General features: G+C 39.7%; 1 protein-coding gene across 1 annotated transcript in view; it reads right to left on the bottom strand.

Moving 5' to 3' along the window:
* The window catches only part of DOCK10 (dedicator of cytokinesis 10), a 231,599-nt gene extending 224,672 nt beyond the window's left edge, over positions 1 to 6,927 (bottom strand). The window contains 1 exon segment of the mRNA XM_033111994.1: positions 6,640 to 6,927. Within this exon segment, the coding sequence (XP_032967885.1) occupies positions 6,640 to 6,762 (123 nt within the window). The 5' untranslated portion in view covers positions 6,763 to 6,927.
* Positions 6,928 to 18,960: the final 12,033 nt, after the last annotated feature.

The raw sequence follows: 18,960 nt of genomic DNA, 5'->3' as shown, positions 1-18,960 counted from the left end.
GACTTCCCTAAAGTTAGTTAAATATAAAGCAATCCCGTTTTCATTCTTTGATCGTATGAATATCATCTCTGTCTCGAGGGATTCTTGCAAAGAATTGCAGAATAAGCTACATTGTATTGGACCCTCATACAATCACGTTTCGTGACAAGTGGACTGCAAAATTCCCATGGACTGCAAAAATACGGCATAAGTCATAGTTTATTTCTTGTGTTTCTCAAATCTTCATGTGCTTACGAACCACCAGAGGATCTTGTTAAAATGCACATTCTGATCCAGTAGGTCCACATGGGGTCTAAGATTCTGCATTTCTAACAAGCTTCCACGTGATGCCAATATTGGTGGCCCATGGACCACACTGAGCAGTAAGGGTCTATCACTGCATCATGTGGCCTTTTATGAAAAAAAAAATCACACAAAAAGAAATTCTCTTGTCTCTTGAGTTAAAATTAAACATGTCTAGAGCAAATTATTTCCTTTTATCTCATGGACCTCCTAATCTCATGGCTGATTATGGTTTCCTCCTTGAGCAAGGCTATAGGACTCCATGATCCTGTGTTTTATTTACTGATCCTACTCCATTGACCTATTCCTGGCTACGTCTTACTTTCCTAATGCTGCTTTTACTGTTGTCACTAATATTGCTTTTTACGCCCTTTCTTACTATTTTTGACCCTGTTTTCTAACATGTGTCTTTGTAAGACACTTAGAATCACTCCTTCCAATAAGATAGCATGTGAAAAAAGGATCCCAACACAACCCAGTCCAATGGAGATGTGTGCTCAAAGACATTCCAGGTACTTGTTGGAGTAGGGTGAAGTATTTGAGTATGGAGATGGAGCCTGTCCTAAAACAGAAGTGGATTTGAGAGGAATTAACACCACCTTCTTTCAGAACTTGCCTCTGGCTTTACCAGACAGATGCCAAGGAGATGGCTAGCTAAGTTTCTATCTTAAGGACTTAATAATTAAGCTCCCGGTGGCCTTGGAAATGTCCATTATTATTACAGGTAACTGGGATGGACTCTGCTGTGGCTTCCAACCTCAGAGGAATGCTAAAATGAACACTGACTGGTTCTCTAAGATACCAGTGGGAACAACAGAGTTCTTCTTACTTAGGCAGAGCTACCAGTCAGAAGGCAACATCAACCAAAGTCAACTCATGTCTGCCAATTTAGAGATGCTGTTGGAAGCCGGCTCCAAAAATGGAAGGTGACCTTCTGCTAGATACTATTCAGGATGCAAAAGAGGTCCCTATCAGTCTCTTCACTTAGAGTAAGGTATTTGACTTTTATGAGTCTCAATGGTCTCCTCTGTAATTTGCAACAATAGTAACTTCCTCATAAGATTGCTCTGAGAAGTGAACACTTAACACTATACCAGGCACTTTGTAGATTCTCAAGAAGTGGTTTATCACAATACAAGTTTTACGGCACTTTTCCTCTGAGAAAATGGTGAAGAAAAAGACAGCCCCAAACCATACACATGCACTTTCTTTCATTTCTTTTTGACCTGTCTACAAGTTTTCTGGATCCCACTGTTGCTACCATTTATTTTTAAAGTTATTTCTGCAATGCCCTTGAAAAGTCAAAAACATTAGTTGATAACCTTGATCTTGTAAGCTAAGTTTGTATTGACTTCTTCACCAGGCAAGGGACTTTCCTCATATGAAAACAGAAATGTGTGATTTCTGCTAAAGTGTGTGATTTCTGTTAAAGCATAAACACCCTTGTTAAAACCTTCCAAAACAAAAGAAAACACGCTGTCAACGTCAAACAAACAGGTCTTTACTTTGCATATTGCTTTAAACTCCAAACACTGACAGGTAAACAAATGTTTCATTTTCATTCAATTCACTTTTTGGGTCTTTTTGCTAAGTCTTACCCCCAGTATATGACTTTTTGGAAATGCCAGTATTTCCCACTCCGCTTTTTAAAATCCCTTCCTACTGTCAACTATTTAAATATCACAAAGTTCAGAAAAGAGGAAAGTCTTCCTTCTAGGAATTCCTCCTTCTCCTGTAAACATGCTTATGTATTTGTTACTTCTCAACCAAAGATCTTTGTTTTGGTCTGGCAAAGTTTCCTCTCCTTATTTAAACTCCCTAAAATACAAAAGTGCTATCATCGGAGAACAGAGGAAGTTAGGAAATATCAAATCCAAGTGAGGATATGAAGTTTTTGTGATTACTGAACTCTTTACTGACCTCTCTTTACCACTTACCCTCCCTGGGTGGGTGAGGCGGGAGAAAACGTGCTGGTTAAGTACAATCACTTCTGGCAGGATATTTCCTCTTTGAAAGAAGTTAATAAAGTTAGATACAATTCAAAAATGAATTGCAGAGGAATGTTTGTGTGACAATAGAGTAAATATCATATACGTGTTAAAGAGTACTTGGAAATACAGCAGTATGTTCTGATCTAGGAAATAGATAAGAGGCTTTAGGCAAAAGCTGACCAATGATTATTTAGTCTTGGGTAAGCCCTTGCCTGTCTTTGTGCTTTCTTTCCATCATCTGACCCTGGTTACCTCTCACCTTCTCTGTTACGCAAAGTCTTCCATTACTCTGACTCACCCAATCGCATCCTGTAAATAAAACTCCACTTAACACAAAGTGACAGATCAAATGTTAGCAAAAAGTAATCTATACTTTATAAAAAGTATTTTTCTTTTGAAATGCTAGCAAATATAATACATATGCACACAAATGTACAAATCCTAGGTTTATAGCTTAGTGAAATGCAGGAAGCTATCTAAGTGAACTAATTCATGCAAAAGTACAAATACACTTCATACATTTTACAAGAAGGGCTTCTTATCAAAAAATAAAAAGAATCTTTAAGTATTAGCATTACAACTTTGAGGCCATCAGGGTATGTATATTCAACTAAAGTAATAAAACACTCAATGCCTGACATGAGAGAAATGTTTGTAATCATTTTTGAACTGATATTCTGCTTTAGAGAAGGTTGCTTTGTGGGCCTGAATGCGGAGTCAGGAAATTACTGGAACTTCACTTGATCCTGAATTGGCCTTTGCATGAGTTGTTATTCATTTATTTTCTAGAAAAAAAAATTTAGGATAACTAAGGAGCATATATTTTTCTTTCCCAAATGTATGGCTTTTGTTCATATATGTTCTTTATTATTATTGCTTCTTTTTTCTTTTTAACAATTTCATTAAGGTATCTTTGGCATATAAAAATTATATAGATTTAAGTATATAACTTGATGTTTTGATATATGTATACTCTGAAAAAATCACCACAATCAAGTTAAATAACTTAACTGTCACCTTTAAATAGTTACAATTGTGTATGTGTTGAGATTTAATTAAAGATATATCCTCTTAGAATATACAATATAGTATTGTTGACTATTGTCACCATGTCACACATTGGATCTCCAGAATTCATTCATCTTGCATAACTGGACATTTGTACCCTTTAACTAACATCTCTTCATTTCTCTTTTACCCCCACCTGTCCTAGCAATCACCATTCTACTTTTTGCTTCCATGAGTTTTACCATTCCATATTCCACATGTAAGTGGATTCATGCAGTATTTGTCTTTCTGTGTCTGACTTATTTCACTTAGTATAATATCCTCCACATTGTTGCAGAGAGTAGAATTTCCTTTTTTTAAGGCTGAATAATATTATATATATTTCACCTTCTCTTTATCTTTTCATCCTTTGACACACATTTAGGTTGTTTCCACATCTTGGCTATTGTGAAAAATGCTGCAGTGAACATGGCAGTGCAGGTATCACTTCATAATTGTTTTTAAGAGTGATGTAAAATACGGTGTGTCCCAACCAGGAGTCTGTCTTCATATAAGCCTACTTCAGTGTCTTGGGTTAAAACTGAAATCAAGTTTGCTTTGATATCTACCTCTAATGTCCTTGCCAACTGCCCTAAAGTTGGCCCCTTAGTCAGTGCCCTCACTCAGCATCCCTTTGCTATCTGCACTCTATAATTCAAATACATTTTGAAGCATTCCTGTCCTATGTGTATGTGCATGAAAGTGATAGATATCTATACATAGACATATAGATATATGGAGTGTATAGATATAGAGATGATAGAGATAGAGATAAAGATATATACGTATATATATATATGAGAGAGAGAGAGAGAGAGAGAGAGAGAGAATTTCCCATGCTCGGAGTCTAAAACTACCTTATTAATCTGACAATGTCATTGATTCTTATTGGATAGAGCAGAGTTCAATGTTACAACAATCTCTCTATAACATTCTGGAGGATTTGGTTCCCAAAACAGGGATTTCAGAAAGGACAAACTGCATGAATCCAGCAGGGAGACAGTTTTTTTCTCAGCAGGCTCTCCTAGCATCTCTCAAATACTTTTCAATAGATGACAGCTTGCTCCAATACACAAAATTCTACTTGTCGGCACTGTAGTGAGCTACCAATAATCCTCCCCCATCCTATTAATTTTCTCCTGTGACAACCAAGATTTGAGGACTTGAAGTAACAACCATAAAGAGTCTTAAGGGATTGGATGAACTTACGCTAAGATTAGCCTCCACTCCCCGGTCCAATTACAAGGTTTCAGGTTCAAAAGGGATGCTCTGCCATACAGAATCCCACTGAGTTTGGGGACCAACTCAAAGAACTCATCACCTTCTTCTCTCCCTTCAAAGGTTAACTGATAGGATGGGGTGCAAAGCACATGTCTTCTTGCTGCCAAAAGCACTGCCCACACTGCCTGACTAGATGTGTAAGATCCCATGAAATGTCTTGGCAAAGCTAGTTCAGGAGTGTTGGCCAAGGTGCTGAAGTGACGGGAGGGAGGCAGGGACACATTTGCCCATGAACCGCCCCTCCCCCAACTCTTTTTAAGACATGGAGCTTATTCATTTCGACAAGACACCCTAGGATTTCAAATCTGACATAAATTTGGAGAAAGTAAATTGTGTGTGGAAAGGTATCCAGGATACACATTCTTTATAGACATTCCAGCACTACGAAAACTAGTAAAACCCACTTAAAAACAAAACAACATTTAGAGCTGTTTATTCCAGTTGAATACTACTTATTTTTAGGCACTTCTTTGCCAGATCAGTACTGTCACTCGGTAAAATGAATCAACTGCAAAAGAAAATTATTGTGAAGCAAATGGCAGAGAATGACAAAAGCACAATCCTGAATGATCATTCAAAAGTAAAAATTATCTTCTGTGCATGCCTAGAGATTTTCTTATTATCTCTACTTTTCCTCGAATTGACCCTTGTTTCCAAATGCTCACTTTGGTCGTTTATCCTTTCTGTCTCGAAAATGTGCATGCTGATATCAGAACCACCAGCAGCCCCAGGGTTGGCTAACAGTTGAATCACCTCTGAATAACCGCAGACTGCAGCCAGTGGTAAGTGAAAGAGAAGGCACCCTGGTCACCAAGTCCTTTCACACTGCAATCACCCCACCCTCTTGGGCATCTGATGCCTCTTCTCTCTGCCAGCCAGTTAACTTCCGTTCTGTTCAACTTTCTGACCTCTGGCTTTAGAGAAAAGTCTTGGCTTTGGGAACTGTCTCTGGGCAGCTCTTGGCTCCCTCCGGATGAGTGACTGGCAAGAATAACACTTTCTTTGACATTCTTAGAAGAAGCCGTTTAAATCCTAATGATATTTCCTGGCAAAAAGGGAAAGGAAACCCACCACCTGGGACTCCGGTCCAGCAAAGGCAGGCCCAGAGGACAGAGAGGCGGTTGAGCCCCAGTCTTGCTGTCAGGCTGTTTCCACTCGCTTCCCTTTCCCACCAGAGTTGCTTTTCTTTCTCCTGACACTTCCAGCCCCAGAGTGTGACACCTACTGGAATTTATGAACATCTGGAGAGGTATGGATATGATTTGGGCATCAGAGGAGAACGGCTGGCTGCTGCCCCAGGATTTCCCGCGGAAATCACCCAGCACTTTCAGAAGGCATTTCAATAAGGAAGTAACCAGCAAAGCGATCTTGGCGGGAGAACCCCGAGAACATCTTAGAAAAATTCCAGAAACCACTGGATACTTAATGACCCACATCTCTTCCAGCCTGTTCGCCCAGCCCTTTCTGGAGTAGTATAAAGTGGTTTGTGGGTTTTTTTTCCCCCAGTGGAGGGAGGGTGGTGCGAAGTACATTTATTTCCGCGATAGCGTTAACATGGGCTTCCAGCTTTGGCAACCGGCGAGGACCTCGGATCACATCCTCCCCTCACTGCGCACTAGTCTCCGGGGTGATGAAGACGCACAGACTTGTGGATCCACGGGTTCCGTTCAGTAGACTCCCCCACCCCTCGGGTCCCTGCCACCCCACAATCTAGCACCAATGTTACTCGGGATGCATTCCAGCCACCTCCCCACCGCCCCAAACCCAGACCACATCCTCTCCCACGCTGCGCTTCTGCTGCCGGTGTAGCTGCTCATCCGAGAGTCCCAGGTCCCCAAACGCGCCCCCGGTCCTCGTGCGTTATGGCACTGCCTCGCGGAGCGCCAGGGGCACCCGCAGAGACGGCGCAGGAGGGAGTGCAGGGGAAGAGAGCGGGGGCGTCAGGGGCAGGAGCACCCTGGATGCTCAGGGAGGCCAGGCGTTGGTCCCCCCGCCGCCCGGGGCGCGCGGGGAGGCAGGGAGGACGCGCCACACTCACCCGCTGCTGCTGCCGGCTGCTGACGGCCACCGCAGCCGCCGACGCGGCGCTGTGCCGGAGCTCGGCCGCCTGCCCGGGTCTCAGCAGGCTCCGCGTGAACCTGCGGGTCCGCTCTCCGGCCATCGCCGGCCGCGCTGACCTCGCCGCGGGCCCAGAGCGCGGGTTTCACCCGCCTGCCCAGCGCCGAGCTTCTCGACCCACCGCCGTTCAGGAAGCGGAACTCGGCGCCTTTCCCCCCCTCTTCCTCGCTGTACTCGCAAGAGGCGGGTTTTTCTCTCCGGCAACCCCACTCCTCCACCCCCTTCTCTCCGCAAAAGCTTCGCGACGACTTTCTAAACTCTGCGATCTTCCCGGCGCTCGCGGCCAACTCGGCGAGCAGCCCGGCCCGGCGGCGGCACCGCTGGAGCGGGGACGTCGGACGCGCGTGAGGCGGCTCCCACCCGCGCCACCACCGGGCTCAGCTGGACGGCCGGGGCTGTCCCCGCCACCCCTGGGACGGCAGACAGCGGGGGAGGGCGCGGGGCCGCCAGCGCGGGCTGCGGGCGGGGCCTGCCCACGGCTCTGGGCCCCATTTGGAGGCTCCTTACAAAGCTGGAGATCTCACCGCATTTACTGATTTGGCCCCTACCTTCCGGGGCTGGCGAATGGGCGCGGGCCCAGTTCAGTTGGCCCTTCCACCCTTAGGGAAAGGGTCAGCGGCTTATTCAGCGTCTGGCGGCTGGGATCTGCACGGCATCACCTCAGCCAGCCTTTAGAAAGCTCCTTTGCCCGAAGCCCTCAGTCAGGGCCTTGGAACAAGCTTCCAGATTCATACATGTCTTCACCGGTGTTCATTAAGTGCCTACAATGTGCCAGGTCACAGTGTTCTGACAACTGGGAATGGGGAAGAGAAGTTGCCAGCCCAAGTTAGTGTTGTGTGATGCTGATACGTTTTGGGGGTTGGGAATGGAAGCAGGGCAAGTAACGCAGATAACAAATAAATGAATACAAGTACGTGAACAATAGAGTTTAGAGAATAGAAGCTAGAAACAAGGCAATGTTGTGTAAGAGGCTGGAGGGGTGTGACACTGGATAGGATGAGGAGGCTAGAATTGACCTGTGGGGTTACTAGCCTGTGTGGGTCAGGTATAGGGGTGGACTAATATTTGTGTTGTTTTCCTGATCCCACTTTTGCCTTACATCCATCTGGCCTGCACATTGTCTCCCGCTGTGTAATTAGATTTTCTAGGAATTCTCATCCTGAGTCACACCCAGGATGGTTCTCTGACTCAGCGTGGGGCTGGGTGGGTAGAACAGTCCTGGCTCCTAGGATACCAATCTGGAGAGATCCTGGACACTTACTCCAAGTATTCTAGGTTTTTAAAAACAGCTTTTTATAGGTCTGGGACCCTGACATTTTCCCAAAGCAATATAGAGTTTTAACATAAGATCACGCGTGTGTATAAAGAATTCTTATAATAAATGCACTTGAATCAGCTCTCTGCTATCTGGAATTCAGTTAGCCAGAGATACCTCTTGGGCATCATTTCAGAACATTTCAGAAATCATACTGGGCAGATGCTCTGGAAGACTTGGGAAGTGTGATCAATTGGTTCTACGATACCCTTCATAACAAAGTACTGTGCCTTGCATTGTGTGCTTTCATTGTGACATATAGTACAATGTCAACTTTAAGGGTAAGCAAAGTATGTGGTTGCCTCTGTGGTGGCATTTAAATGTCTCTGTGGAAATAACTCCCTCCAACCTCACCCTTCTCTAACAAATGTATCCTGTAAATGTACATTCAATTGAGAGAGAGATAACATGTTTCGCTCTTTTGAATGAATTTGAGCTTCCCAAAAGGAGGTGTCTAGTTTTTGTCCCTGGTTTCAGAATACTATCTGGCACATAGTAGGTGCTCAATAAATACTGGTTTGTGGATGACTTCCCTGAGGGTTTAGATGGGCTGGTGCAGTCAGAGGGCTCAGAGTGCCTGAGGCAGGGACAGACAGAAAGGAGAAGAAAAAGGTGTGCTGGAAGGGAAGGCTGTAGGAATGGGACATACTACTGTGTCCTAGGTGTGGCAACTCGCTGAGCTGATCCAAAACACTGAGTAATCCACACAACACATTCTTCAACTATATCGAGTAACAGAAAATCACTCGTACATCTTTTATTACTTCGAATTTTACTTTCTCCAGATTCAGGGGGTCACCAGAGCACTGGTGTGAGAGCATTTGATGCACAAATGCCTATTTGCCCTATCCAAACCCTGAATAATGTTTGTTCCATGAGTCACACTGAGAAGGAGGGTAGATGTAAGTGACCTTTACACCCAGAGCATTTCAATGGCATCGCTCACTGGGACTCTCCTCAGCCCTTGACAGTCATGCAGGTTTAAGTTAAGCCCCCTTCTGGATGCCAAGGACAGAGAGCCGAGTGTGCCCCCCATACAACTCCCCGCCTCCCCCCTCCGCAACATAGATGCACATTCTGTGCTGCAGAAACACGACTTCAGGTCTGCTAATTTGACACTGTCTGACTCTCTGCTGTTCACCCTGATCTCAGTTCCCTGGGGAGACTTGGCTGAGATACTCTGTAAATGCAAATCTGTGAAAATACCGTGACCGCCCTGATATGCATTAGGGACCTTGGATGATTACGTTGTGTCATTGTAGGTTCATCAGCTGTAAAAAGTATACCACTCTGGTAAGGGATGCTGAAAACGGGGCATGCTGTGTAAGTGTGGGGGTAGCAGGGAATCTCTGCATTTTTCTCTTTATTTTGTTGTGAATTTAAAACTGCCCTCACCCCCCACCCCCAATAAAGTGTTTAAGAAAAACAAAGAAGTCAATGTGGCATGACAATGGAAAGACAAATTGTGCAATGGAAGAATGGGTAAAGGATGTGAACGTACATTTCTCCAAAGAAAATATACAAATGGTCAATGCTCAACATCATTATTCATTAATTGAATGCTCAACATGAGATCAAAGTCACGATGAGATACCACATCTGGGAGGATGGTCATAACGAAAAACATGGGGAATAAGTGGTAGGGCGATGTGGAGAAATTGGAAGTCTTGTACATAGGTGGTGGGAAAACAGTTTGGCAGTCGCTCCAAATGTTAAGGAGTTACCACGTGACCCAGCAATTCCACTTTTAGAGAAATGAAAACATATGTTCACATAAAAAGTTCTACAAGAATGTTTACAGTAACATTATTCATAATAGCTGAGAAGTGGAAACAACCCAAATATTCATGAATTGATGAATGGATACATACAATGGGATCATTTTTAGAAATAAAATTAAAAACAAACAAACAAACAAAAAACAACGAAGTATTGGTATGTGCAGCAGCAAGGATCGACCTTGAAAACACTTTGCTAAGTGAAAGAAGCCAGTCACAAAAGACTGTATATATACCACAACTGCTTTATCCAATCGTCTACTGAAGGACACTTTGATTGTTTCCATGTCTTGACCACCATAAATAAAGCTGCATTGAACATCTGGGCACATACGTCTTCACAGATAAATGTTTTCAGATTTTTTGCGTAGATACCCAGGAAAGGGATTGCTGGGTCATATGGTAATTCTATTCTTAATTTTTTGAGGAACCGCCACACTTCCTTCCATAGTGGCTGCACCAATCTGCATTTCCACCAACACAATGGAATACTACTCTGCCATAAGAAAAGATGAAATAGTGCCATTTGCGACAAAATGGATGGATCTTGAGATTATTATGCTAAGTGAAATAAGTCACACAGAAAAAGTTGAGAACCATATGATTTCACTGCTATGGGGGATATAGAACTGAAAGCAACAAAGGAACGACAAAAAAATAAAGAAACAAAAACTCATAGACACAGGGAATAGTTTATTGGTTACCAGAGGGTAAGGGGGTAGGGGGTGGTAGAAGAGGATAAACAGGGTCAAATACACGGTTATGGAAGGAGAACTGACTCTGGGTGGTGAGCACACAATGTGATACATAGATGATGTATTACAGAATTGTACACTTGAAACCTATGTAATTTTACTGACCACTGTCACTCCAATAATTTTTTTTAAATTTAAGTATATTGGGGTGACAATTGTTAGTAAAGTTACATAGGTTTCAGGTGCACAATTCTGTAATACATCATCTATATATCACATTGTGTGCAAGGGAAGTGAAAGCTAAAATAAATGAATGTGACTATATCAAACCCAATAAATTTTAATTTAAAAAACGACAACAAAATAACAATAAAAGTCCGCATATTTATAATGCCTGTTCTATGAAACGTCCAAAATAGGCAAATCTAGAAACAGAAAATGGATTATTGGTTACCTAGGGCTGGAGCCAGTTGGAAGAAAATGAGGAATAAAGGGTTTCTTTTCAGAATGATGAAAATTTTCTAAAATTAATTGTGGTTGAGGTTACACAAGAAATTATAGTTGTTGCTTCTGGAAAGGGGAACTTGACAGCTGGGGACAAGAGATAATATAATATAATATATAATATAATATAATATAATATAATATAATATAATATAATTAATATAATATAACATAATCACAATTTTACTATATGTTGTGTGCTTATTGAATTTTGTATCACATGTATGATACCTGTTCACAAATAAATAATGTACCTTTTCATTTTAAGAGATACTATCACAGAAACATACCCATCCATTCCCATTTCTCAGAGAACAGCTAGTTAATAATAAAACAAGTGAATCTTTAGTAGTCTCCAATACTGTAGAGCAGTGGTTAAAAGCACATTCAAAGAAGTCCAAATGCCTAGGTTCAAATCCCAATTTTACTTACTCTTTCAACAAGTTACTTGACGTCTCTAAGCCTTCGTTTCCTTATCTGAAAAATAGGGATGACAATAGGTAGTTATTTGCAGGGCTGCTGAGAGCGTTATTTCTTAAAAAGGGCCCAGCATATAGACTTCAGGAAGTATTGTTATTACTAGATTTGCAGAGACTTACAAATTTTTAAAATCTTTCATGTCCTTTAATACATTTGATTCTCTCTTTGCAATGAGCAGGATGGGTAATACCATTTTACAGGCAAGACTGGATAACACAGACAGACATTCTGACGACATCTTTAACCCACATCAGTGACTCTGGAATTTCATGAACAATAATAATATAATCCTTTTATCATAATAGTAATCCATTATTATGCAATAATATCTAACATTATAGAGTGCTACAGTGTGGAATGTAGTTTCACAAAATATCAGTGCAATTTTAATATAGTGTAGAGTGGGGTTGTTCAGCCCACTTATTCTATGCGTCAATGTCTATAATTCTTTGTCTATAATGATTCAAAGATGAATCATTGAAGAAGCTCCCAAAATCCACAGAACAGGCATTTTAGGAATTAGTGGTATCAAATTTTGTTCCATGACCTCAAATTCAAGATTTACTGTTCTGTATTTTCTAGTATTTAGAGTGCACAACCTGAAATCAAGTTTTATTGAGTTCTAATTCCCTTCTTTATTTGACTTGGCATGGACCAACCCATTGAATCAGAAAGAAATAACCCTATTAACAGACATTTATGGAATACCAACAGGATCTCACTCTAAGCCATGGGGGCATAGAGCTAAGCAAATGATCTCTGCCTCCAAATAGCTTAATTTCAAATAGAGACACTGACTTATCAAACATTAGTGGGTGGGATAAGATTTTGGAAATGGAGTATGTCGGAACCATGTTAACATTATATATGCTTATGGTTTTCAGATCGAAAAAATACCTCTCTAAGATTGAAAACAATTGGTCTCAATAACATAGAATTTTCTAGTTCTTCCTCCCTCCCTTCTCCTCCCTTCTTTCCCTCCCTCCCTTCTACCTTCCTATCCCTCCCTCTGTCCTTTTCTTCTTTAAAGCTCAAGTACTCTTCCTTCTTATTCATAAGCATCAATAGCTTCCTTAAGATGCAGCGAGCCTGCCCTGGTACAGTTCAAAGCTCTATACACCTAGAGATAGGAAATTGTCAGTAACCCTCTCTTGTCGTACTTCTCCATGACTTGCCCAGGGCCAATTACACTGACCTTATGAGTAAAGAAAGGCTTCAGAATTTTTAAAAATAATAATAGTAAGCATTAAAGTGAAAACTGTACTATCCTTTCCGAAATACCTAGAGGAATAATGATGTGAAAATTTAGTAATTGGTACAGGAGTCTGAAGACCTGGGTTTGGATTCAGGTTTTGATACTCAGAGACTGTAGAAATAATAGGACCCCTTGCCACCTTTTCTAAGTGACCGCAAGTCCAGTGTACTCTGTGTTTCACTCTGAGCATTAGCATGTCTCAAGATTTGGCTATTTCAACTTTGTCTAGTATTACACAATTTACAAAGTACACTCATTGTAGCGTTTGATTCTCAAATCACTCCCCTAAAAGGCAGATGGGCATGTGATATGGCCTCCACTGTACATAAGAGAAAGTTGAGAGAACGTTTAATAACACGGAAAATAGAAGGAGGACTATTTTGCTATTAATAAAAAAAAAAGCAAAGGAATACAAATGTCCAAGTTAAAATAATTTTCTGATGTTATACCAAGCCTTCCTTTATGATTACTTGTTGAGGGAAAAGTACATTTATCCCATTTTTATAATAGGAAATGAGGTCCACAGAAACAGGTGACTTGCCTTGATACTGTAGTGACTGTAAAGCAAAATAATTATATTTGGCTGTTAAAAGTATACACCATGTCTTAGTCAGCAAAAAGTAAATAAAGTATCAGGATTGCAATCCAAAATATAAGAAAAATACTTTGCCATAAACATTTATGTTCCCTAGTATTAAGAAAAAAATTAAAAAATTGACTTTAGTGACTTTTGTGCTGAATACTGTTTTATAAGGTACATTTTTGTGTCACCTTGCCAAGGGAATATTAAAAAGCAACAAGACAAATTTGGTTTGAAAGGTGTGGTATTTATGGGGATCCATTAGTTCTCGTTGGTGCCAGAGTCATGTGATAGCACTGAGTGTCTCTGTGTTGTTTATGGGCAAATCACTCCTTGAAAGAAAATTACACTTAGGATAATATGATTTGAATGGGTAACTCTCTGCCAGGCTGTACATTTTGCCCACAATCCACAGGCACTGCAGCACTCTATTACTCCTAGTCGCCAGGAATCCTTGTGGGGGTTTTCTCCCAAAGAGAGGCATATGGTTGAATTAGAAGATCAGTTTCCACTGGAAATCAGTCTTTGGGTTCTCTATTCTGTTTTGGCTTTAATTTATAGTCCGGCCTTAGGGAATTAATGTCTCGGGAACTTTATTCATCCATCTGTAAAAATTACTCAGAGGCAGATTTTTGGCTTGATATGAGGAAGAAGGAAATGATTAGTAAATATAGAATGGAAACTTTTTGATTTCTTACATGTCTAATTAAACCCTTGTACTCACTTTACTCTTCTAGGCATTTCAATTTTCTCCTCTTCTCCAGTGTGTTGACGATGCCAGACTTCCACTATTCTCAGAAGTCCACCTTGACATATAACAGGACCATAACATATTTATTTATTTTATTTCTTAAAAGAGAGCAACATAAAAATAAATCTATTTTCTAATATTTCCTTGAGAATTTTGCACCTATATGCACGGTGAGATTGGTCACCTTTTCTTTTCTTGGAACTAACTTTATTACATTTTGCCAGGAAGACTTTTCTAGCTTCCTAAAGTGGACTGGAGCAATTTCTGTTCCGTTTCATGGCCTACAATAATTTAAATAACATTGAGATTATTTGTTCCCCAAAGGCTGAATAGAACCCAGCTGTGGGACCACCTGGTCCTGGTTCATTTTTGAATGGGAGATTTAGGATCACTTTCAAATCCCTTCAATAGTAGTTGGTCTACTCAAGATTTACACATCTTTTAGTTCTTAATAATTTATATTTTACTAAGAATGTCATCAATTTCTTCAGGTTTTGGAAACCATTGCCTTAGAATTGCACATGACATTAACATACAATTTCCTTTTATCATGTATTCTTTCTCATTTCAATCATATTTTAAACATACCTTAAAAGTAGCAAAAAGAATACAATGAACCCATATAACCCCCAGCTACATTTAACAATTTCAAGTTAGAGAAATTGTGACCCTTCATCTCTAAATAATTCATTCAACATTTATTTCCAAAATGTAAGAACGTTCTCTTATGTAACTGCAATATCATTTAACACACTGAAGTCAATTAACAACGATCTCTTATTAACTTTTATCGTCCAGTTCATGTTCAAAATTCTCCCGTTGGTCCCCAAATGACTTTTCTTTTATAGCTAATTTGCTCAACCCAGAATTTAACCTTAGAAGACACATTGATTTTACTTGTCATTGTCTCTTAACTCTATTTTAAAACCATTTCCCTTTCTTCTTTTTGATAATGATATTGACTTGTTGAAGAGACTAAGTCAGTTGTCCCACATGTTTTTTTCTTCTTACTGACATGAAATTTGTTACTTTTTATCTAAAGGATAATTTTAATCTCATTTTTAATCTTGAATTTTTTCTTCCCCCTTTTCCTCCCATTAATTATCTATTGTAATAGTCTCTTCAAAGAACTGGTTTTGAGTTTTATTAGTTTGATTACGTGTTATTTTTTATTTTTTTTTGTTAATAGGGTGATAGCCTTAATTAAGACAGGAATTCCACACACTATAGAAGAAAAATAGTAATATTTAAATACATTTATACTTAAATCTTCATTATGGTAAAACATAGTAAAAAAGTAGGCAAACTATATAATTGGGTAAATATTTATAATAAACATAAGCAAGAAAGGCAAATATCTCTAATATACAAAGATTTTGATTGGTGAGAAAAATACCTAAAATAGGGAAGTTCCCAAAAGAGAAACTGAATAAATAAAAATGAAAAAAACATAAAAGGAAAAGAAAATCTACTCAATTCTTTGGTCTATTTTAATTTGGGTCGTCAGTCTTTTATTGATTTTAAAGTCAAATTTATATATACTGCAAATGAGTCCTAGTTAAGAGAATGTCACACTAAATATCTACTTAACAACTATCAAGTGGTTATTTTCCAAAAGAGATGTTTTTTCCTAATAGGCTGCTTCACAAAGAAACATTAATACTTAGTCTAGGCTTATAAAGTTTTTCAAAGCATTAATTCCATACCCTGATTATGTAGGCAGAAGAAGGTTGGAGAAAACATGTTTTGGGTGGATCTAAATGATTTAAACGGACTATTTTATTTCCAGGAAATTGTTCTTTTAAGAACTCCACCTACATTGTCACAGTCTTTGCTCAGGCACATGGTTTTGGTGTGCACTTGAACTTGCATTAACCCACTTCCTGTGCCTACACTCTGCTTGCCTCTGCTCTTGCTGTGGTAAAAGGAAGTGAAATAGAAATATAACAGCATTGCCCAAAGCTCAATTTTTGAAAAGTGTTAAGTCAGAGGCTGGAAAACAATGTAAACTTTGTGTGCATTTTCAAAACGCATAACAAAAATGTCAGATTGACTAGTATTGAGGATGTCTATTCAAATGAAAGCCAGTGGGCTTTTGTTCTTCCCCAAAGGATCATGAAAATTCATTGATACAAGTGGATGAAACTGTTTCATAGTTATATCTTCTAGCAACTTCTCAGGTTCAGGCTTTAAAATGTTCCTGTTCTGAGCTAATCATGAACATTGTCCCTGTTCTCCTTGTTTGTTTATTTGCTAGAGGGACAAAAAGAAGTGAAATAGCTATTTTTATAGAAATCTTAAAAGTAATAGGATAGTTATTATGCAACTAGTCTAAAAAAATCCTAATAAAGTCAAAGTACTTTTTGTATATTTTTAAAAGGTACCATTAGCATCACGTGCACAAAGCTCCAAGCTCACATTAATAAGAGATCTTTCAATACCTGCCACATAGTCTGTTTTCTGTTAAAGAAATGCTTGCTTGGAGCTATTGGAAAGCTCACGAGTATAATTTTTGAAGCTCAATAAAATATTCCATAAAGACACAGGTTTTTACTACCATTTTCTGCTTTCATTGGCTTCAAAATGTATTCAGTCAGTGTTGATCAGTTTGATGAAATTTACCTGTAAAGGCCAAACCTGGTGGTTAGTATGTAAATATATTTAATAGGCTTTAATTCAATTGTTGGATATATATATTTTTTGTTAGATTCCTATTTTGGGTAGGGGTAGATTGCCTGATGTACGGATTTTGAGCCAGCTGGTAAAAACTACTACGTATAAAGGATCAGGAATTTCAGACTCAAAGTTTGGAAGTGGTCACAGAAATGATCTAAGTCATGCTGGTTTGTTTTTGCTTTTCTTTTTATTGTTGGTATTGTATTTACAGAAGGGGAAGTGAAAACGCAGAAGCTAAGTGTTGTAGTTAGTTAGTTAGTTAGTTAGTTAGTTAGTAACAAAACTACCTGGTGAAAAGCTGGGATTGCTACCCAGATATACTCCTAGTTCTGTGTTTATTCCAATATACTCTACAGCCAGAAATATGAAAGGGAGAAAATCAGAGGCTAATGACATTAAATTAAATACCATTCTTATGAGCTGTTCTAGAAATATAGCATAGAACCACTGGAGTCACGGTCCTATCTATAGGGTCACGTGTGGAGCCAGAGAGAGGCATCAATATCCAGAATTTCCGTTCCCACCATACTTTGCCTGGCTTTTCTCATATTTCAAGATTCAGACCAGAAATCACCTTCTTTCTGATGTCTTTTCTCCCTCCCAATCTGTTAGATGTCCTTCCACAGGATCAAATAATATCCTCTCTATATTATAATCTTTTGTTCACTTGTTCTTTCCTCCACTAATAATAACTATCATCAATCAATGAGTACCTACTATGTGCCACACATTTTACCAGGAACTTTATGAAAGCTGTATTGTGTTTTTGAAAAAGCCCTCCGAATTAGGTATGAGTATTCCCATTTTTATGAATAAAGAAATTGAGATTTAAATAGGTTAAGTAGTTTGACCAAGCTCATACACTTAATGAACAACAGAACCAGGATGGAAAATCATATTTGTCACTCTCTCAATCCTATGTCATTTCTATGTGTTATACTGACTAAACTCAGGGCCAGAGGAATGTGGTCATGGATGCTGGACTTCTCTCATCATTCATTCCATTCCCTTTCAAGCCCCTGAGATTGGAAAGCTAAAACCTGCATTTTTTTTCAAACTCCCTCTCTCTCTCTCTCTCTTTTTTAACAATTGTTATTGAAAATATAGTTAACACACAATATTGTATTAGTTTCAGGGGTACATTATACTTATTCAACATTTATAGACCTAAAGAAGTGATTACCATGGTAAGTCCAGCAATCATCTGACACCGTACCATGCTATCACAATATTATTGGCTACATTCCCTATGTTGTCTATTACATCCCCTTGACTTATTTGCTTTGTACCTGGAAATTTGGACCTCTTATTCCCCTTTTCCCTTTCCTCCCTTTTTAAATTTATCAATTACAGTTGACATTCAATATTATTTTATATTAATTTCAGGTGTACAGCATAGTGGTTAGACATTCATATAATTTAAGAAGTGATCCCCCTGACTAGTGTAGTACCCACCTGGCACTACACATAGTTATTACCATATCACTAACTATATTCCCCATGCTTTATTTTACATTCCCATGATTATTTTGTAACGACCAATTCGTATTTCTTAATCCCTTCACCTTTTTCACTCTGCCCTCAACCCCCTATATCACCCTGATACATCTAGTATCCATTTGACACCATACATAGTACAATACTATTAACTATATTCCTTATGCTATACCCTACATCCCCATGACTACTGTGTAACAACTAATTTGTACTTCTTAATCCCTTCCCCTTTTTTCACCCACATCCCTCAACCCCCTTCCTATCTGGCAACCATCATAATGTTTTCTGTATCTATGAGTTTGTTTCTGTTTTATTTGTTAATTTTGTTCTTTATATTCCACACATAGAGTGGGAAGAATTGTGGTTGCCAGGTTAATGTAAATTCTGGTTTACTGTCAGTGCTGAGACTGGAGTGACTCAGCAAAAGTCTCAGAACACACCAAGACCCATTGCTCCCTGCCTGGGGCCTGCCAGACTCCAATAGTTTTCCAAGAAAGAGTGCAGTGCAGGAGGGGATGGCTGCTCACAGAGAAAGTGCCTTCGACAGTGCATGAGTTGGGTGGGGTGGGGTGCCAGTGCATCAGCAGGGCAGAGCAGCAGAGCTCACCAGGCCAATCAGATTCAGATATGGCTGGAGGGGGTGGGCTCAACACAGAAAAGATGGCGCCTACCTGCTGGCTACACGGAAGGTGGGTCCCTCACCAGAAAAA

Source organism: Rhinolophus ferrumequinum, chromosome 8, assembly GCF_004115265.2.
Source record: "Rhinolophus ferrumequinum isolate MPI-CBG mRhiFer1 chromosome 8, mRhiFer1_v1.p, whole genome shotgun sequence".
Lineage (NCBI taxonomy): Eukaryota > Metazoa > Chordata > Mammalia > Chiroptera > Rhinolophidae > Rhinolophus > Rhinolophus ferrumequinum.
Note: the sequence above shows the minus strand (reverse complement) of the source record. Positions and strands in the feature narration are given on the sequence as shown.